At 53.7% G+C, this 18,589-nt stretch overlaps 1 protein-coding gene and 1 long non-coding RNA gene across 2 annotated transcripts; one reads left to right on the top strand and one right to left on the bottom strand.

The window, feature by feature from the left end:
- Window positions 1-1,290: 1,290 nt before the first annotated feature.
- Window positions 1,291-6,728, top strand: Pou3f3 (POU class 3 homeobox 3). The gene has a single exon (XM_004844477.3). The coding sequence runs from the start codon at window positions 1,316-1,318 to the stop codon at window positions 2,789-2,791; it is 1,476 nt and encodes a 491-aa protein (XP_004844534.1). The 5' UTR covers window positions 1,291-1,315; the 3' UTR covers window positions 2,792-6,728.
- Window positions 6,729-10,824: 4,096 nt separating this feature from the next.
- On the bottom strand, window positions 10,825-17,378 carry LOC147829757 (uncharacterized). Its single transcript, XR_015448397.1, has 2 exons — window positions 16,890-17,378; window positions 10,825-11,142 (listed from the first exon to the last, which is right to left on the bottom strand). It is a non-coding gene; the product is annotated as an uncharacterized LOC147829757 (long non-coding RNA).
- Between the last annotated feature and the right edge of the window lie 1,211 nt (window positions 17,379-18,589).

The following is an 18,589-nucleotide window of genomic DNA, read 5'->3' on the forward strand; positions in this document are numbered from 1 at the left end:
CGTCCGGAGCCAGTCATTCCGGGGCTGCCAATCACGCAGCGGGTAGCCAATCGGCAGGGGCCCTGGCGTTCGACTTCCTTGTATTTGGGAAAGTGTGGTGGTGGGTGCGCGCTCGCGGCGGAGGGTAAACATTCGACAGTCCCCGCTCGGAGAGGGAGGGACAGAGAGCGAACTGTCAGATCGCGGCGAGCGAGCGCGGGCGCCCTAGAGCCGAGCAAGGGAGGGCGAGGGAAAGTGCGCAAGGGCGAGCGAGGAGAGAGCGCGAACCAGGGCGCAGAGCAGCTCCGCCGCACCTCCGCCGCCCGGCCCGCGCCCCCGTCGGGGCTCCCCGAGAGCGAGCGAGCGCGCAGCGTCCCCGGAGGGGTTGGGTGCAGGAGCCCCTCTATGCACATACACACCTCCATCGCCGCCAATGCACGCTTCTTCCTCCTCCTCCTCCTCCTCCTGCAGACCATTGCTGGGAAAAAAATAAAACACCAACCCCAAGCTCCAGCGACAAGGTAACAGAGCAGTTCGCCATCATTTTTTTTCTCCTGTGCATTTTTTTCCTTGTTATATGTTTCCTAATTTCTGTCCAAAAGGAAAGATGTCGCATCAGACTGTGACTGTTGCGAGGAGAATGAGAAAGGACTCTTGTGTCCGAGGCAGCCCAGAGCTCCGGCAATAGCAACTTCAGCGCAATGCACCCTCGGAGGAAGTTTTCCTAGGACAGAACCAAACTTGGAAGGCGTGGACCCTTGGGGGGCAGCAGGCACCGGGCTCCCCTCTTCGTGCCCAACAGCACCCAGCACCGCCAAGCCTTCTGGGACCCAAAAAGTTTTGCCACGCCAAGGGGAAGCCTGAGAAATGCGTTTCTGAGCGGGAGCCGGAGGAGGCTGCGGGCTCGGGCCGGCGGTTGGCCACGCGTGACTTGGAGAAGGAGGGAAGGCGCCACTTCTTTGTTGTCGCCCGCGGAGCCATCACCTAGCAGGTGGACCGAGCACCGCGCTCTAGAGACCCGGGGAGCAGCAGCGGCGCCTCCTGGCCCGGCCCGGGCCGGCCCAGCGACCCCGGGCTAGGCAGCGCGCAGGGCCGGGGGGCGGCCGCGACCCCCCGTGGCAGGGCTGGCCACGGAGCGCGCCTCGGGCAGCGCGCACCCCTCCCCGCACAGCGGCGGCCCCGGCCGTCGCCTCGGCGGCTGCTGCTGACCCGGGCGCGCCGGCGACCCCCGCGCCCTGCCCACGGCCGTGCAGCGGCGGCCGCGGGTCCGCGGCGGGCGCGCAGCGGGGCGCGGGGCGCGGCGGTGGCGGCCGTGGGGTGGCGCGAGCGGGGCGGTATGGCCACGGCGGCCTCTAACCCGTACCTGCCGGGCAGCAGCCTGCTGGCGGCCGGCTCCATCGTGCACTCGGACGCTGCGGGCGGCGGCGGCGGCGCTGGGGGCGGCGCGGGGGGCGGCGGCGGCGCCATGCAGCCAGGCAGCGCCGCCGTGACCTCAGGCGCCTACCGCGGGGACCCGGCCTCCGTCAAGATGGTGCAGAGCGACTTCATGCAGGGGGCCATGGCCGCCAGCAACGGCGGCCATATGCTGGGCCACGCGCACCAATGGGTCACCGCCTTGCCCCATGCCGCCGTCGCTGCCGCCGCCGCCGCCGCCGCGGTGGAGGCCAGCGCGCCCTGGTCTGGCAGCGCGGTGGGCATGGCCGGGAGCCCGCAACAGCCGCCGCCGCCGCCGCCACCCCCGCAGGGCCCCGACGTGAAGGGTGGTGCGGGACGCGACGACCTGCACGCGGGCGCGGCGCTGCACCACCGTGGGCCACCGCATCTGGGACCCCCGCCGCCACCCCCGCACCAGGGCCACCCCGGGGGCTGGGGCGCTGCCGCCGCTGCTGCAGCCGCTGCTGCAGCCGCAGCCGCAGCCGCGCACCTCCCGTCCATGGCTGGAGGCCAGCAGCCACCGCCGCAGGGCCTGCTGTACTCGCAGCCCGGGGGCTTCACGGTGAATGGCATGCTGAGCGCGCCCCCAGGACCAGGCGGCGGAGGTGGTGGCGGAGGCGGGGGCGCGGGCGGCGGCGCGCAGAGCCTGGTGCACCCGGGGCTGGTGCGGGGGGACACGCCCGAGCTGGCCGAGCACCACCACCACCACCACCACCACGCGCACCCGCACCCTCCGCACCCGCACCACGCGCAGGGCGCCCCGCACCACGGCGGCGCGGGGCCCGGACTCAACAGCCACGACCCACATTCGGACGAGGACACGCCGACGTCCGACGACCTGGAGCAGTTCGCCAAGCAGTTCAAGCAGCGGCGCATCAAGCTGGGCTTCACGCAGGCCGACGTGGGGCTGGCGCTTGGCACGCTCTACGGCAACGTGTTCTCGCAGACCACTATCTGCCGCTTCGAGGCCCTGCAGCTGAGCTTCAAGAACATGTGCAAGCTCAAGCCGCTGCTGAACAAGTGGCTGGAGGAGGCGGACTCGAGCACTGGCAGCCCCACCAGCATTGACAAGATCGCGGCGCAGGGCCGCAAGCGCAAGAAGCGGACCTCCATCGAGGTGAGCGTCAAGGGCGCCCTAGAGAGCCACTTCCTCAAGTGCCCCAAGCCCTCGGCGCAGGAGATCACCAACCTGGCCGACAGCCTGCAGCTGGAGAAGGAGGTGGTGCGGGTCTGGTTCTGCAACCGGCGCCAGAAGGAGAAGCGCATGACGCCTCCCGGGATCCAGCAGCAGACGCCAGACGACGTGTACTCTCAGGTGGGCACCGTGAGCGCCGACACGCCACCGCCGCACCACGGGCTGCAGACCAGCGTGCAGTGAGCGCCCGGGCGCCGCGCGCAGAGGGCCGCCGCCGAGCTGCCACCGGGCTGCCACTGAGCTGCCCACCGAGCGCCGCCCAGCCGCCGAGCCTGCACCGCGGCCTCCGGCCGAGGCCCAGCGCGCCGCTGCCCTCCACTCCGCCCAGAGACAGGCGTGCCCGCCCTTGGAGGAAAAATCGAGGGAGACACGGATGGAGGAGACTTTTTTTTTGCAAGTCCAAGGAAGGAGGGACCAAAAAATTTAAAAAGCAGTATACATACCCAAACTGTTTTACATACATATATACAAACAAAACCGGAAGAGGAAAAGAAGGGCAACAGTGGGATCTCGTTTATATTGTGGTGGTGTTTTGTTTTTTATTTTCATGAAGGTTAAAGATGCCTGACACACCAAAACTGCACTGGTGAGGTGTTCCGCGCCCCGAGTTGTCCTACAAGGCAGCAGTGGACAGCACCTGTCCCGTTCTCCTTGCCTCTTAAAAAAACAGACAGTCCCCCTTTCTTCCACCTCCTCCCAAAGGGCTGCCTCAGAGACCCACCGAGCGAGCGCGCTTTCCTGGGAGCCACCTGAAAGAGAGCGACAGCGCCAGGTTCCCTCGGGGTCTGACTCTGGGCTGCAGGACCCTGTTTCTCTTGGCCATATTAAAGTCATTTGGGAACAAACAAATCAACTATGAAATGGGAAGGAGAGGAAAACAAAAACCAGTCTCCAGGGGAAAAAAAATTCACAGCTTCTGAAATTAACAGACTCAACAGCAAAGCCAAAAGAAAGTATCCTCAAAGTAACCTTGGGAATAAAAGCATCTCAAAGAAAGAGCAAAAGATAGGCTGGGGACGGGACGCCCAGCCTGGAGAGGCGACACTGGGCCTAGGCCACAGAGCCAGGCCCTGCCACCGACCCGGCTTTGCCTGCTGCGTGCGGGGCGGACCGTGCCTAAAGATGCCACCGCTAATATTTTTTTTAACAATATTTTTTATTTTTTATTTCCGGACTGACTCCGATAAAGGGATTTAGAGAGACTGAGCACCAGCCGCTGCACTTCCCTTGACTTCAGTCCTCAGTTTGTTGCCAACCTTGACTGATGGGTGCTGTGGATGTGATTATATAATACTGCCATTTCCAAGCAGTGTTTTTGGTAGGTTTTAATAAACAGACTTTCCAAAAGACGGCAATATAGAATCGTTAGATCCGTTGTTGATCTAAAAATATTTGCTTTATATTTTCATTAAATGACTTCTTTTAATATTTTATTCAGAATACTTATGAACTGCTGCAAAACGGTAATTTATTTTTCCCCAGATCTTGTATTACGTGTTTTTTTCAGACGAGCACAAATCAAAATGAAATGAAAATATGGACAGTTGTTAGGTAATAAGGGTATCTTTTGATGTGATCATTTGATTGTAATTTAATTTGAGTAGTGATTCCGTAAGAGCTGATCGAGAAAATAAATTTGTTAGAAGGAAGTAGTCTGTGTCTGATGCATACACACTGTGTGGAAAGGGAAGAGTTCTCTGAAAAAATATTTTTTTACTAATGCAGATCTCTGATAGGTAATAGTGCTAAGGAAGCACAGCCTCCACCTCCTGAGGTGCAGCTGGTGACCCTGAGTGAGGTGCAGGCTTTCCTGGGACAGCTGGTATTTTAACACAGTGTTTACTCCTTATTAAGCCATGCATTTTACCATATTTTTCTCTTCCTTAATTTTAGTGGGTGGGTGTCTTTAGTGTTTTTAGGTGAGATTGTCTATAAATACTAACCCTTTTCTTGAAGATACCTGTGTTCTTTATTGAATGATTGAACTACGTCATCAGTAAAAATGTGCCAAACTGGTGATTAATTAGTGGCTGATACACCTCCCCCAAGTTCAGCCTCTTATCCTCTCATCCCCCCTAAATTTTTCCTATGTCTCTGCTCTTTTCCTGAAGACTAATAGTTGTGAAGAATAACTTAGAAGTCTATAAAGTATTTTGATATCAATTACTTCCCATTAATAACTATATGTAATTAAATTTAAATTATTAAGCTGTTTTGTTGTTTTTGGTTTTTCCTATAATGAGAGAAGATAGTTCAAAACTCCTTTGTTGGTCCATAGTGCATTCCATCTTTGCCATTACCAGCTCTAGCAGCAGGCTGTATGTTTCTGTGGTTCGGTCTCTCCCCAGTGTGATTCTTTATCTTCTTTACGGTACAGGGGATTTTAGCTTGTTTTAGGTCACTTTTTATATAAACCCTGCAGAGTGGTCACATTGATCAAGTTAATGTATCAATATTTACAGTGTGGGAAAAAGAAAGTGTAATGCCTCTGGTTGGGAGTGCTTAAGATGCAAGACTTGTTTGGCTGAATCCTTATATATTGTGCTTTTTTTCTTTAAGCCATGATTTCACAGATGAATTTCCCCTATTCTTACTTAGCTGTCGCTCATTTTTTGCCTCCCTCTCTCCCCTTCACTTCCTCTGCCTGTGATATCAATGCAGGGGTTAAAAAATCCCGGAAAACCAAGAGAGCAACCAGGAGCAGTCATTTCTCCAGACAGCCCCTGTGTCACTTCCATAAATCAACCCTAGCCAGATGGCCGTGGATGGGGTTGCATTATTTTAAACACCAAATTGCACTAAAAATCACAATCATTTTGATTTGTGAAATCTGAAAAAGGCCATATTTATTAAACAGAGAAAAGAAAAAACTAAAGACAAGAAACCACAATTTACTTTTCTCTGCCTTCTTGTTTTCCGTTTCTCTTGTTATAGTAATGCCCAGACACCCCCGGGAATTTACAACCTGTGGGGAGGGGTGAAGTTCTTGGGGTTTTTTTGAAGGGCCTTGCGGGGAAGGCAAAGAAGGCTTCTCCTGGCAGGCTGAGAATTGGGCAGGTTGTTAGAATATGGTGTTCACCGCTGGCATGTGAGCTGGAATCCTGTTTTGTTTTGGTTTTTTTCTGCTGAAATGGTGGTGCTTGATTAGACAAGGAATAGATCTGTTTAAAATTTAGGAAGTATTTGCTTACTTGATTTAGCTGTCAACAAAAGAGCTAACATTAGATTTCACACTGTTTTCTATTTAAAAGCAACCTGTGTTGATTACTTTGGAAGAGGCACTGATTTGGGGGCAGCTGAGTGATCTTCAGTGGAGAAGCTGGGTCACCAAGCCCATTTTGTTTTTGTTATTTTGCATTTTATAAAGTGGGCTAATGCTTTGACTTTTTATTAAAAAAATTCAACCCTTTGAATGTATTTACAAGATGAAATTCATGGTTGAAACACAAAAGAGAGGAGATATAACTGAGAGGTTTTGTGCTAAGGCTTATATTGTTACACATGTAAATAATGAAAATATTGTTACATATCACCAGATCTTTTTAATGAATTTGGTCATTGTGTTGCTTTGCAGCACAAGTGTCTTGTGCTTTGTAAAGTGCTCATTTGTTTCCTCCCTGTCAATCCCTCCCCCTCCCCTTCCAACCCAAAGGAAAGTGACCAAGTTCTGTCCCACCAGTCTGGCTAATCCCAAACTAGGCCTATTTACAGTTTACAGTCTCCTGTGACTCTGGGTCACTTGCCTAAGCCTCCTTCCCCTTCTTCACCCAGCCCTGTCCCCTGGCAAGTCCCTGCGATGATAAGTCCTTTAAACAGTGTATTTTAAACAGTCACTTTGCTGTTGTTGCTCTCTTTTGTTTTTTGTTTTTTCTTTAGTACTTAGCCAGGGACTTCTTCTTTGTTCCAAAATAGAACTGTCCACTATGGCTCTTAAGAGAGACTTCCCCTGCCTCCGTGTAGCATCCACTGTGTGTTCATTTCCATGCTCATAACCTGTTTTGTGTGAATGGTTTCCAACATTCAGAGAATAATTGGTTCTAATATTCAATGCAGTATATGCTATGGATAGTTTTATCAATAAGTGTAATATTTTAACAATTAAATTTGTTTTTTTAAATTATATATTTGTAAAGTATTTATCCTGTTGGAAGCAACAATATATTGTTGTATTTATTCGTTTATTTTTGTAATAAATGATCAACATCTTTAAGCTAAATCAAAAATGACACTTTTATATATCTATATAAAATGCATTTGAAGAGATGAGCATATTTGTACCAATTTGTATGTAAATAGAGTAAGGTCCATCAATAACCTTGTAGCTCTCAGAACTAAACTGAAGGAAGAAACATTCTTTCCACATGGAGTTTAGTTTGCCCAAGTTCCAGGGTAATTAATCAACTCTAAAATGGATGCAACAAGTATTGGCACTGGTTGCAGACTTGGAATTAGTTATTTAGGAAGTGGACCTGGTTTTCTTTCTTTTTTTAAGGCAGAAAGACAGAAATTAAAGTATTCTCTTCTTTCATGCGCGTGGCAGGCTGTGTCGATTAGAGCAATGCGGTTTCAGTGATAAAACCTAATACCTGGTTAGGTTCAGAGCTCTCTGCTGGGGGAGGGAGTTAAAAGAGGTTGGAGAGTTTGGGGTGATCATGACCCTGTGCAAGGTGATGTAGGGCAGAGTGGTGCTTGGTTAGAAAAAGATCCTCTTGAAATGGCTGTGAGCAGAGAAGCCCTCTCTGTCCCGTGGCCCTGCTGTTGATAGCATAGGTAATGAGTACAGGTGGTGCTGCTGTCTGAGAGGGGAGCCGGGAGAAGGGAGGGGGCACTTCCCAGCTCCCAGATCTTCTGTGGTGGCTTGGTCATCTGCCTGCCTGGGGCCTGAAGGTCATCCACGTGACCTTCTGGCTGAGGGAGCCCCACAGTGGGCTTGATCTTGATTTCAATGAGGAAATCAGAGGGCTCTGCGTTTACCTCCTGAACTTTCCAGGGTAGGAAAGGAAATAGCTAGGGTCTGGAGGAGCCGGGGATGGGAGCGGCGGAGATAGCAAGAGGGATCCTGGTGTAATCAGATTCTTTGATTTTGTTAGCCTGGCTCATGGCCTATTAATTAGATTACTCTCTCTTTCATTCTTGATTTGACATCCGTGTTTGTTCCTGTACCCTAAAACGTGGGCGCGAGCGGCAGGGCAGGAGCCCATGATGTCACTGCCGGCCGGTGGCTGCCTGGCCTTCTGGCGGGCTGTGGGCCGCCTCGGATGAGTCCTCTTCCTTGAGGAGGAGCCGGCTCTGGAAGTGACCTCAGAGGGGTCTGGGCAACAGTCATCCTTGTGGTGGCACAATGCATGTGTGCATGCATGTGTGCGCGCGTGTGTGCGCAATCTGCATGCTTGGGGTGTGCCCCAGGGGAGGGGGCCTCATCAACTCGCAGGCTGGACCTGGAAACCCCTGGATGCGGGGGCTTGGTCAGGTGCAGCCCCTGCGTGGGCTGCAAACCTTGGGTGCAGATCCGGGGTCACCAGAGGCAAGCAAGAGGGGCAGGCAGCCTTTGTCCCAGCCGTTTCTCAGGGAGGGAGGCCGCAGAGGTGGCAGAGATGCAGTGGCTGGGGCCCTGGGGCCCCCTGGTCCCTGCTAGGCCGGCCCGGCCCCGCGTGGCAGCTGCTGTGGGTCTCACAAGTTGTTTTCCTCGTGGCGACCATTCAGCAAAACGCACGATCCTTTCTCAAAGATTTAAATTTCGCGGATGAATTACCATACACCGGTTGCTTAGCAACTAAATTCAAGCAGGGCTAAGAATATGCAAGCTTTTTGTATTCTCATTAATAAAAATGCCAGTCTGACACAGCAACCCGACTTTGGATCACTGCAACTTCTGTAAAAGCCGTAGGAGAATACAAACCGATCCTGCCATTTAATTACAGATCAAAATGGCTTGAAACGCGATGTTTTGTTCATCTATCTTAGTCCTAAAAGTGATGTAAAAAATAACAGCTTTGCAGAGCAATAGTAAATTTTCTTTTTCTTTTTCTTTTTTTTAATGGAGTTGTCTATCGGGGTTACTGATAACTGTCAACGGAAACCTTTTGAGACACAGGTTGAAACATCCCATTTCATCCATATTTCTACTCTTCCCCATAGACCCCTCACCCTCCGATCCTGTTCTTCCCTAGCCAAATAACTGTTGTAGCTGTTGCTGCTGTTGCTGCTGCTGCTGTTGTTGTTACTGTTGTTGTTGTTGTTGTTGTTGTTGTTGTTGTTGTTGTTGCTGGAGTAGTCAGGCCTTGGGGGCCTGAGGTAAAAGACAGTTTGCAGAGTTGTTACCTGGGCCAGGAAAGGAGCGGGCCCAGGAACATAGCAGAGAGCCAGGGAGACTTGGGAAAGTTTCCCTGGGAGGTGGGGAAGTGGTAGAGCTGGGGTCTCAAGATCCAGGGGTCATGGCCATAACTTTGGGGAAGGCTAGACTTTTTCATTCTGGCTCTGCTGACCTCTGATCTTGAAGTTTAGATAGCTGAGCTTAGGGCCTGGCTGACCTTGCCCTCAGAAACCCTCCACCCTCAGCCCAGAGCTGAGGACAACATGAGCAGGAGCTGGCCTCATATCCCTGATTCTGCCAAGTCTGTGGCCCAGCAAGACCAGGGCCTGAGACTTCTGCACTGTAGCATGGGACTTTGTGCCTCTCCCCAAAGGAAGCCTCACTGGAGGGAGATACTCAGGCTCAGAAGAAGGCTCCAACCTGCTGGCTTTAGCTGCTCTGACTGTGGATGGGAAGGAGTCAGGGTAGACTAACCTCCACTCACGGCAGGAGTGTATGAAGGCCAGGCCTCTAGGGCTCGCCAGACAGGACCACAGGCAGCTGGGTGGAAGTTTCAGGCCTCCCTCGCCCAGCTCTGCTTATTGCAGGTGGGAAGTTCTGCTGCTCACTGCTCTGCTGCTCACTGCCCGACAGAGTCACAGTCATCTCTGCCTGAGGACTAGGGCCCCTGACCTGCAGTGACTCTGAGGCACCAGCCCTTTGGTGTGTGCCCAGTCCACCACAGGCTTCATTTCCAAAGCTGTAGAAGCAGTTGTGGTTAGATTTTGGAAGACACAGGGGCAGAAGCGAAGCCACTCACTGATTCTTGTGGCATCCCATGGAGCCAGCAGCTTCCAGAACTTCTGCAAAGTTGGGATGTTTAGAAATGACAGGACTTAGAAGTGACAGGACATCATAGGTGCTTAAGACCCACTTCTTTCTAATAAACAGAATATGAGGGTGGAACTCAAACCATAAGTTGAACTATTTCTGTATTAAGACTGTTCAGAGGCATTAGAGTCTTTTTCTTAATAAAACACATATACTAAACAGGAAGCCAGTTATTTACAAATACAATTGCCCTAGACAAACCACATTCCACGGATGTAATTCATTAATGGAATTTGTTCCTTTCTTTCTCTTTGGAAAGAGAATTTTAGTTTTTAAACATAGCGGGGGCTATGAGGCAAGGAAAGAAAGCAGCAAGCTTACCTGTTCTTTGAAAAAAGGAGCGAGAGGGGGAGGACTGGCCAATTCCTGCCTCCGGAGGTGTTAAACACTATAAAATAACCCAAAATATAGGGAGAGGTTTTTGTTTCCTTTTTGACTCTTCAGGAAAGAAGTTTGTTGGTTGTGGAGACTTACCAGAGCCCCCCAGTGGAAATGTGCTGGTGATGGGATGCTAGTCAGGGTGTGTGTGCTTGTGTGTGTATGTGTGTGCATGTGAACAAAACTAAAATTTTAGTCATGGGAGCTGGCTGAGAATGTAAGAAATTGCATCTGTAGAGTGCTCAGTTGCTGTAGCTTTTGAAGTTTCATGGAGTGGTCACTGGGAAGCGCCCTCTTCCGAGAGAAGTTATGTTCAGGTAGAGGAGCCAGGCAGGACTTGTGTCTCTAGGACAGCCTGGGGCCACTCACCCTCAGCACCCCATTCTGGAAGTTATCCCTGGGTGAATCCTTCCTCTGTGACTAACAGAGAGGTGCTGTCTGGTGGAGAGCTGTGGAGAGAAAGCAGGCTCAGGTGTGGACTCTCCGGGTGATGCCACCCACAAAGAGTCTTGAGTAAACATGAAAGCCCAGGATGCACCTGAGCGATGATGTGTGGGCTGTGAGAGTCCCCCTTACCAGACTTGGTGACAAAGGACAAGAGTGGTCACCACTGCTCCGGTTTCCTTACTGTAGCTACACAATAACGGACATACACTGAGAGGGAAGGAAAAGCACTTTTTAATTTTTTTTAAAAGATGAGGTATTTTCCTGGAGACTTCCTGGGTGATCAGGGTAGCTCTGTTCTCTAGGAAGGAAGGAGAGCCCCTGGAGAGGAAGACATCCTCATTTCTAAGATTTGAGTGCTCCTGGTGCTGGCACTGAACTAGTGTCGAAACAGCTACCTTCCCTGCCTGGGATGGACAAGTCCTCAAGGTTTGAGCAGGAGCCGGGCACACTGGTTCCCAATTGTCCCTGCAAGGGACACATAGGAAGAGTCTGTTTTTCACTTCCATTTCCAAGGCTGGAAACTCTCCTGCAGAGGAAAAGATAAATTTACTAGACCTAACCAAAAAGTATAAGTTCACCCAGAAATCAACAAAATGAAAACAAATGTCTTGGTTACTTAGTCTTGAGAATCTTAGATACAATAGTGGAGAAAAGCCATAAAGCCTTCAGCAAACAAAATAACACCTAAAAACGACTTTCCATTAGCATTTTAGAGGAGAAATCTTTCAAATTTCAAAAGTGCTCTGGCCATCCTGTTTCTGCTTCGTACACTCTGAAGATTTCTCCCAAACAGGGTTTTCAAAATGTTCCGACCCTGAGAGAAAGGTCTTTCGCTTTCCCAAGAACTATTTAATAGTTGCGGTGCATGATTTCTTTGTTGGACGTGCTGGGGATCAAACCCCGGCCCTCAAGGGCTCCACAGGCCTTCCTCTAGCCCAGGCCCATCCTAGGTATTTTTAACCAGAAAAGGAGTGTTCTGAGATTAGCCTCAGTTCCACACATAGTGGACAGTGGGAAGCGGGGATTGTAAAGGCACTGAGCAGCCCACACCTGGAGAGGGTTTCTGTTTTTCAGGAGGAGGGAGCGGGGAGGCCACCACTGTTTACATGTGGGCCAGACCCCAGGCTCCTTCTGAGTGTCCAGGAGGAGGGCCTGCAGGTGTGGACTAGAAGTGTTGGGCCTGAGAGACCAAAAGGGATTGGTTACCTCTCCCCTTGGTTCCAGAGCCTTGAACTAGAGCTTCCAGGAGGGGGATAGAAGCCCCCAGGGAATGGGACTGCCACTCCCCTTTCCAGCCCCTGTTAGAAACCCCAGTGCTAGCTGATTTGGGCCAAAAAAGGGTAACTTGAGGAATCCCTATGAGTGCGTGACTGTGTTACATAACAGAGTACTCCAAGGCAGGAGAGGGGCCACACTTGATTTTTCTCCGAAGGACCCCGTGAAGGCTGAGAGGCCTGGAAAGAAGACGCAAAGACAAATGACACAGGAGAGAAGGAGAGGGGGGAGCCACCCAGCCATAAAGGAAGGGCTTGCATGAGCTGCAGTGGGTGGAAACAGCCCTATTTCTACCCTCTGTGCGCTGTGCCTCCCTCACAGATCCTGCCCCGCACTGGACCTTGACTAAAAGAGAGTCACATTGACAGGAGGACCTGGAGGAAGGAGTTGTACCCAAGCACATGGGACCTGGTGGCCCCAGGACGAACCAAGTTGGTGGAACTGTGTCATCTCCCTGCGTGGGAGACCAGGTCACCTCTCCAGCGGTGGCCAGAGGGACTCCTTCCTTCTCCAGCAATGGGACTGTGCCAGTGCAGCACCCCTTCACGTTCAGAAAGATGAGCACAGCCCCAAGGAGGAAGCACCAAGGTGCACCACAGGGTTTCTGCGCCCCAGGCCCGAGGGGAAATGTGAGGGAGGGACATGTATTTTGCCAAGAGGGACCTGCAGCCCCTGTGCCTGGCCCTCCAAGCCTGAGGAAGCTGTGGGAGCAAGGGGTCCGGGAGGGAGCAGCTGAAGGCACCAGGGCCTCCCACAAAGCCTTAACAAAGGCTTGCTGCAAAACTGCAGCTGGGGTCTTTGCAGATCACACACCTTGCAGGCATGGCTGGCTAACAGGAGCTCAGCCTGTCACTGCCCTTCTGGCCCTTCCTGGCTGCTGCCTGGCCGAGCTCCAGGCCTTCCTTGGCCTGGACCCTCAGTCCCCACGCACTTGCTCGCAAGGCCCTGACCTTGCAGGGCACCTCAGCTTGCTCTCCTTGGGCCAGGGAAGGTGGGAAGGTTTCAGACTGCAATCCTGCCAGGAGATGCCGGACTCCCTGCTGGGTGAGAGGAAGAGAGCCGGGAAGCCTTTGCTGAGTCACTCGGCCTTTGCAAAGGGAGGAAAGGGCACCCCTACAACCCAGATAAGCATCAGGCCCAGAGGGCTCTCCAGGCTCTCCCAGCCTTCACCCAAGCACTCGGCTCCCACAGCCCCTCTGAAGCCCCTGGGGACTCCAGGCCAACCGGACCCCTTCTATACAAGGAGTCCCTGCAGCAGCTCTGGCCTCCAGCTGGGCTGGAAGTTGGTGCACAGGAATGGGGCAGGGGCTCAGCATTGGGATTCAGGCCAGGCTGAAATCCACTGAGAAGATAGATGGCAAACTAGGGTGAAAAAATGAGCCATCCTCAAGCCCTGTGTGTCCCCAAACTCTGGGTGCACCTCTTGCACTCTGAGCAGGAGAAGCTCTGTTCAGAGCATGGGCTCAGGGTCTGAGTTCAGCGCCAGCACAGAGCCCAAGGTCAAGGCCAGGAGCAGGTGCAGGAACCTGTCACTCATAGATGTCCCTCCTGCGGTGGTCAAGTGGGTGGTGAGAACACAGCTTTGGAGAGGGTTTGCAGCAGGTGATAATATGGTCAGTGGCTGTCTCCCAACTTCACCCTGTCCCCTTCCTTTAATTCAACCCCAGATTGCAGCTGTGTCCCTTCTGCCAGGCCTCTTTGAGGGGCTGCCGCTTTCAGGTCAGGCCTGCACACTGGTCACTGCACAAAGAGCCATCACCAGGCCTGCTACAACTTCCGGTCAGTCAGTCCAGCTTGGGGGACATTTGGGGAGGCAGCAAGGGACACCAGCTCCTAACCCCCGGCTCCATACAAGTGGGAATGAGCTGTATTCTGGCTGCTTGGGTCATTGTGTTTTATGTGTCTATGTTTTGTCAATTCTACTCAGGAAGAACAGCAGAGAATTTTAAGAGATCTTGTGTGTGTGGCTTCCAACTACAGCTCTGCACAAGGAACTCGGTGAGGGTGGAGATGGAAGCATCGCTGACTTGAACGACATGATATAAACCTTCCTAAAATGGAACCCAAAGCCACAAAGAAGGCAGGGAAGGAGGTGGCCTAGGCTATGGTAGCTGACAAGGAACGGTGATGATAGTAGGTGGACACTGGCTGCCAGGGGACAATTCAAAGCTGTAGAATTTCGTAGTAGGAAACTAACTCATTTGCATTTACTTGGCTTGTTGCGGACAATTGGCCTCCTTCCCCCAGCTTACTGGAAGTCCTGAACTTGGCCAGGGCCACCTAAGGGGGTGCAGTCCAGGTGCAGGAGTGGGTAGATTTTCCCATGCCATGGAGGCCTCTATGCCCTCCCAGTTACGGGTCAGTGTCAGTTCTCGAACACGCTGCAAATTGAGGAAATCTGTCTTCAACCCTCCCCATATTCCACACACTCTATTGTAGATAGCAGGTCTTCCTGGAGGGTCAGGAACATTCTAAGGGGAGTGAAGGGGATCTAGGGACCAAATGACTTCAGGTATCCTACAGTCTTCCTGCAGAGAGAGCTCTGCTCTTTTTTCAGGCACAGATCCCTGGACCTACTGCAGGGCCACAGGGCTGGACCTCAGGGCCCTGAACCCCAGCTCCAGCTCCTGGTCCACCTGTCTCCTGTCTGTCCTTCCATCCTTCAGCAAGTCCTCACCTCAGGCTTGTCTGTCCTGCCCTCCCCAGGCAGTAACAGGCAATGCCTAAACTGGAGCTGTTTGCTGAAGTCCTTGTTGGGCGACATGGGGAGCCATTTCTCAGCCTCTTACCACCCCCCCACCCCCACTTTTTTTTTTTTTTGTAGTACCGGGGATTGAACTCAGGACTTTGCACTTTTGAGGCAGACGTGGCACCACTGAGCTAAATTCCCAGCCCCTCTCTTGCTCCTTTTATGGGGTTCTTGGGGTCAACAGTTTGTCCTGGGGTGCCTCTGAGTGAGTGGGGACAGAAGGGAATGTACTGTTGACCCATGAAGCTCTCCTGCCAAGATCTGTCTCGAGGGTCAGCTGCTCACTTCAAGAAGCTGTCTCAGCTTTGCTGTCAGAGCTCTGGGTTTAGCAAATGCTCCCAACAGCCAGGGCCAGGGCACAAAACAAATTTGTCCCTAGGGAGCCACCAGAGAGCAAATACCCTGGGCCCATCTCACGCAAGGATTTTGGGACTCCTCAGGTGTCCTGGATAATCCCAGCCATCCTATTACCTGTGGAGGATTCCTTCGTACTCACAGTGTTGCTGGGCAATGCCCCACTGCAGCGCAATTAGCTCTGGCAAGATAGAAACAAGAAGGATGCTGCTGTGCATCTTAGCAAGAAAAGAGGACACCCAATGCCCAGAAACTGTCCAAACTTTCACTGTGTTCATCCCAAGCAGCTCAGGTTTCTGCACCATGCAGTCTGACATTGCCATACCAGGCTGCAGCAAAGACACCAGGACCAGATGTGCAATCGCTATGGGCTTCTACCAGGAGCTGAAGCGCTGAGCAGAGGTCTTTTGCAGGGCACACTTGAAGTTCATTGTCCAGGGGCCTGGAAAGCTGAGCCACAGGACTGTAAGCATCCAGACAACTGCCGGGCCACAGATAGCCCTGCTGCTCGGCCTCCTGCTTCCCTGTGCAGAGGAGCCCCTGAGGGGTCCCCTTCCTCCTCCCATGCCAGTCCCTTCCACCTCAGGACTGAGCATGCATCCATCTGGGTAAGGACATTGTCAGAACACAGGCAAGAAATGGCACATCACCTTCAGCCATAGACCTTGCCACGCAGTAGCCTTTAATCCCACACACTTCACGGTAACCTTTTATTTTTTAAACGTTCAATTGGTCACTCAGTTTAAGACACCCCAGAGCAATTTCAACCAATGAGCAAAAAAATAAAAAAATAAAGAAAAAAGCAGACCCAATTCCTTATTCTCTCTTTGCCTCTTTGGGTTCCACACTTGCTAACCTTCACTTCCTAACCCCCCAGCCAAGTGATAGCCACTACCTCATCTACAGAGTCACAGCGCTTCTCCTTGAAAAACCATGGGGTTTCCAGCAATACCAGAGAAACTGGAGAAAGAACACTCTCCAGCCTGCCCCAATTCCACATCCAAACGGAGTGTGTTGTAACCACCGTCATCAATTACATTTTGTATGACTTGACAGGGTCAGAAACAAAGACTCCATAATTTACCAGAAGTAGCAATAAACTTTACTGAAAGAAATAACCCCCACCTCGCCCCTGGATACCTCCTGGCAAAATCTGACAACATCGCCTCTGGTCTTCTCCTTTTGGGAAGGGGAGTAAAAATCTTAGGTAGCAAAATTTTTGAAAAGCTCAATTATCTTGGCCGAGTTTGGAGCCCTGGACTCTAACTATTAGTAATAAAGTCATTAATAGTCATAATTGGTTTTTAATTGCTCGGTATGGTGGGTGCTTTATTGGTGACCGGATTTAGTTTCCAGGGAAGGGCCGGGTCTAGGGGAAGCCGGTTTCTTGCAAGGATAAAGTAGCTCTGTGCTCTTGCAAACCGGTGTCTCACACACCCTCTCCCACCCGGCTTTCTGTAAACTAAGAATAAACATTACAGATCTGGGTTTTAATTTCTTCAGATGAGATCATAAAGAACCTAGGAGATGCGTGTGTTACAGAACCGAGGACTCCTGGCCGCTGTTCACACTGAAAGCCGAACAGAAACTCGGTGCTAACGGAGAAAGAACTGAGCCGCAAGTGGAACTAGACTCTCAGCAAGTTTCCTTCACTCCTTCGCAGGAAGAGGGTGCGCGGCGGCGGCGGGAGCCGAAGTCCCCCGGGGTTTGGAGAGGGGCGAGGCCCGCGGTCCCCTGCGCACGTAGCTGGGTCACCGAGTGTTCCGGACCTCATTTCCCTTAGGGCTCCCCACCCACCCGCGCGCTTTTTTGGCTTGGGAACCCGGTTCTAACCTGGCCCCTGCGGCATCCTCTGCTCAGTGCCCTGTGCGCCCGGTCCCGCGCTCCGCACTCACCCGCGCGGTTGTCCACGGCGCGTACCCACGCGAAGCCGGCCTCCTCCTGGGCACCCTCGCAACCACAGGCTTTACCGACTCCAGCCAAGCCCCTGGCGCACACTTAGGGCCCGGAGCCTCCGAGCCAGAGTCTCTCAGGATCGGGCTCGGGGGCTGGGCGGGAGCTCGAGGAACCCGCCTCCGACCGCTTTCTTATGGAAATGAACGCGGGGGCCCCGGCCCCGACCCCAGCCCTCCATCTGCAGCCCGGTCCTCCCGCGGTCCCGCCCTCCCCTCCCCGGGTTCTTGCCGGGTGTAGACAAGTTCTCGCCGAGTGCCGGGCACCGGCGAGGGGACTCGGGCTGCGATCGCGTTAAATATTCATAGATCTACTTTCTTAAAGAGAACCTGCGGCGCGGGAAAGTTCGCAGCCCGAGGCGCACGAAGGCGGGCCCCCGTTTCCAGGAAGGGGACGCGTCCCCTCTGCTCCTGAAGAGGACTGGGGACCGGGTCGCCCGCCGCGGAGTCGCTTTGTTTTTGGAGGATGTGGGAGAAAAGGTGAACTTGGGGACAAGGAGGAGTCGCGCTCCCTGGTCGCTTCTTAAACCATGATTTCAAAATGAGTGGTCGCGTCTGACGCCCTGGGGTCCCCAGGGCTCAGGAGGCGGTGGGATCCCGGGCTCCGGGGGTGCCGAGGGCGAGGAGGCTCGGCCGGTCCCGCGGGAGCCTCGCGCGGGGACGGGGACCGGGACGTGCGGCCCTGGAGCCAGCGCCCGCCCGGGTCTCCCCGAAACGCAGCCTGAGCCCGGGCGAGCGGAGCCGAGCAGGGGTGCACACGGCCCAAGTCCCCGGCCCGTGACTGCGCCGCGCGTGGTGCCAGGCGACGCCGGTCGCGCACTCGCGCGCTCACGCTTGCGCCCACTCGCACCCCACGCTGCTTTTTGTTCCGGGCCAGAAGCGCGATCACAAGTGGTTGGAAGGTCTCGAGCGCCATCTAACGGGGCCGAAAAGCCGGCGCTGGGTGCAGGTTGGGGCAGACGAAGCGCCCGGCGGGTCCCTCCCCGCTTCCCGCCCCGCCCGGGGTCTTGGCAGACTGTGCTTCCACCACCATCGCCGAGCACCCGAGGACTCCGGAGCCTACCCGGCCCGGGCTCCGGCAGCCCGTCCTGGCTGTGCGAGGACTCTCCGGAGCGTCCTGCCTCGGCTTCCCTCCGGTGCTCCCTCTGCACCTGTCTGCTTAGGCCCCGGGGTGTCGGAGCCCCAGCGCCCTTGCCTTCTGCCTGTGACCTGAGCCCCAGGGTTCTGCGGCGGAAGTTCTGGCACGTCCAGGGGAAAGATGCGGCAGGGGACAGAAGATGGTGGCATCCACGGGTGGGGGCAGCAGGGACCCCGATTTTGTCTCTTGCAGGAAGAGGTGGATTTTGAGAGCTGTGCTGGGAATCAAGAAGGGCCCAGCTAACGGGGAGCCCAGGAGGGACCTATGGTCAGGACAAGGACCCCAGACCTGGGGGCCAGGCTCTCTCCAAGGCCGGGCCTCCTTGCTCCACAGCATGCACGAGGACCATAGGGGCAGCGGTCACTTTCCTGACAGGTTAGGGGACCCTGGGGGATGTGGGGCGGTGGACCAGGGCTGCTGTCCAGGAGAGCTGGGAACCCAGGAGGGAGGGGAGAAGGCAGGCAGACCCTGGTACTGGGCCTCCGTGTCCTACGCAAGGCCCACA

Source organism: Heterocephalus glaber, unplaced genomic scaffold (genome assembly GCF_053883595.1).
Source record: "Heterocephalus glaber isolate CG9 unplaced genomic scaffold, H.glaber_assembly_v1.0 deba00000470, whole genome shotgun sequence".
NCBI classification, from domain to species: domain Eukaryota; kingdom Metazoa; phylum Chordata; class Mammalia; order Rodentia; family Bathyergidae; genus Heterocephalus; species Heterocephalus glaber.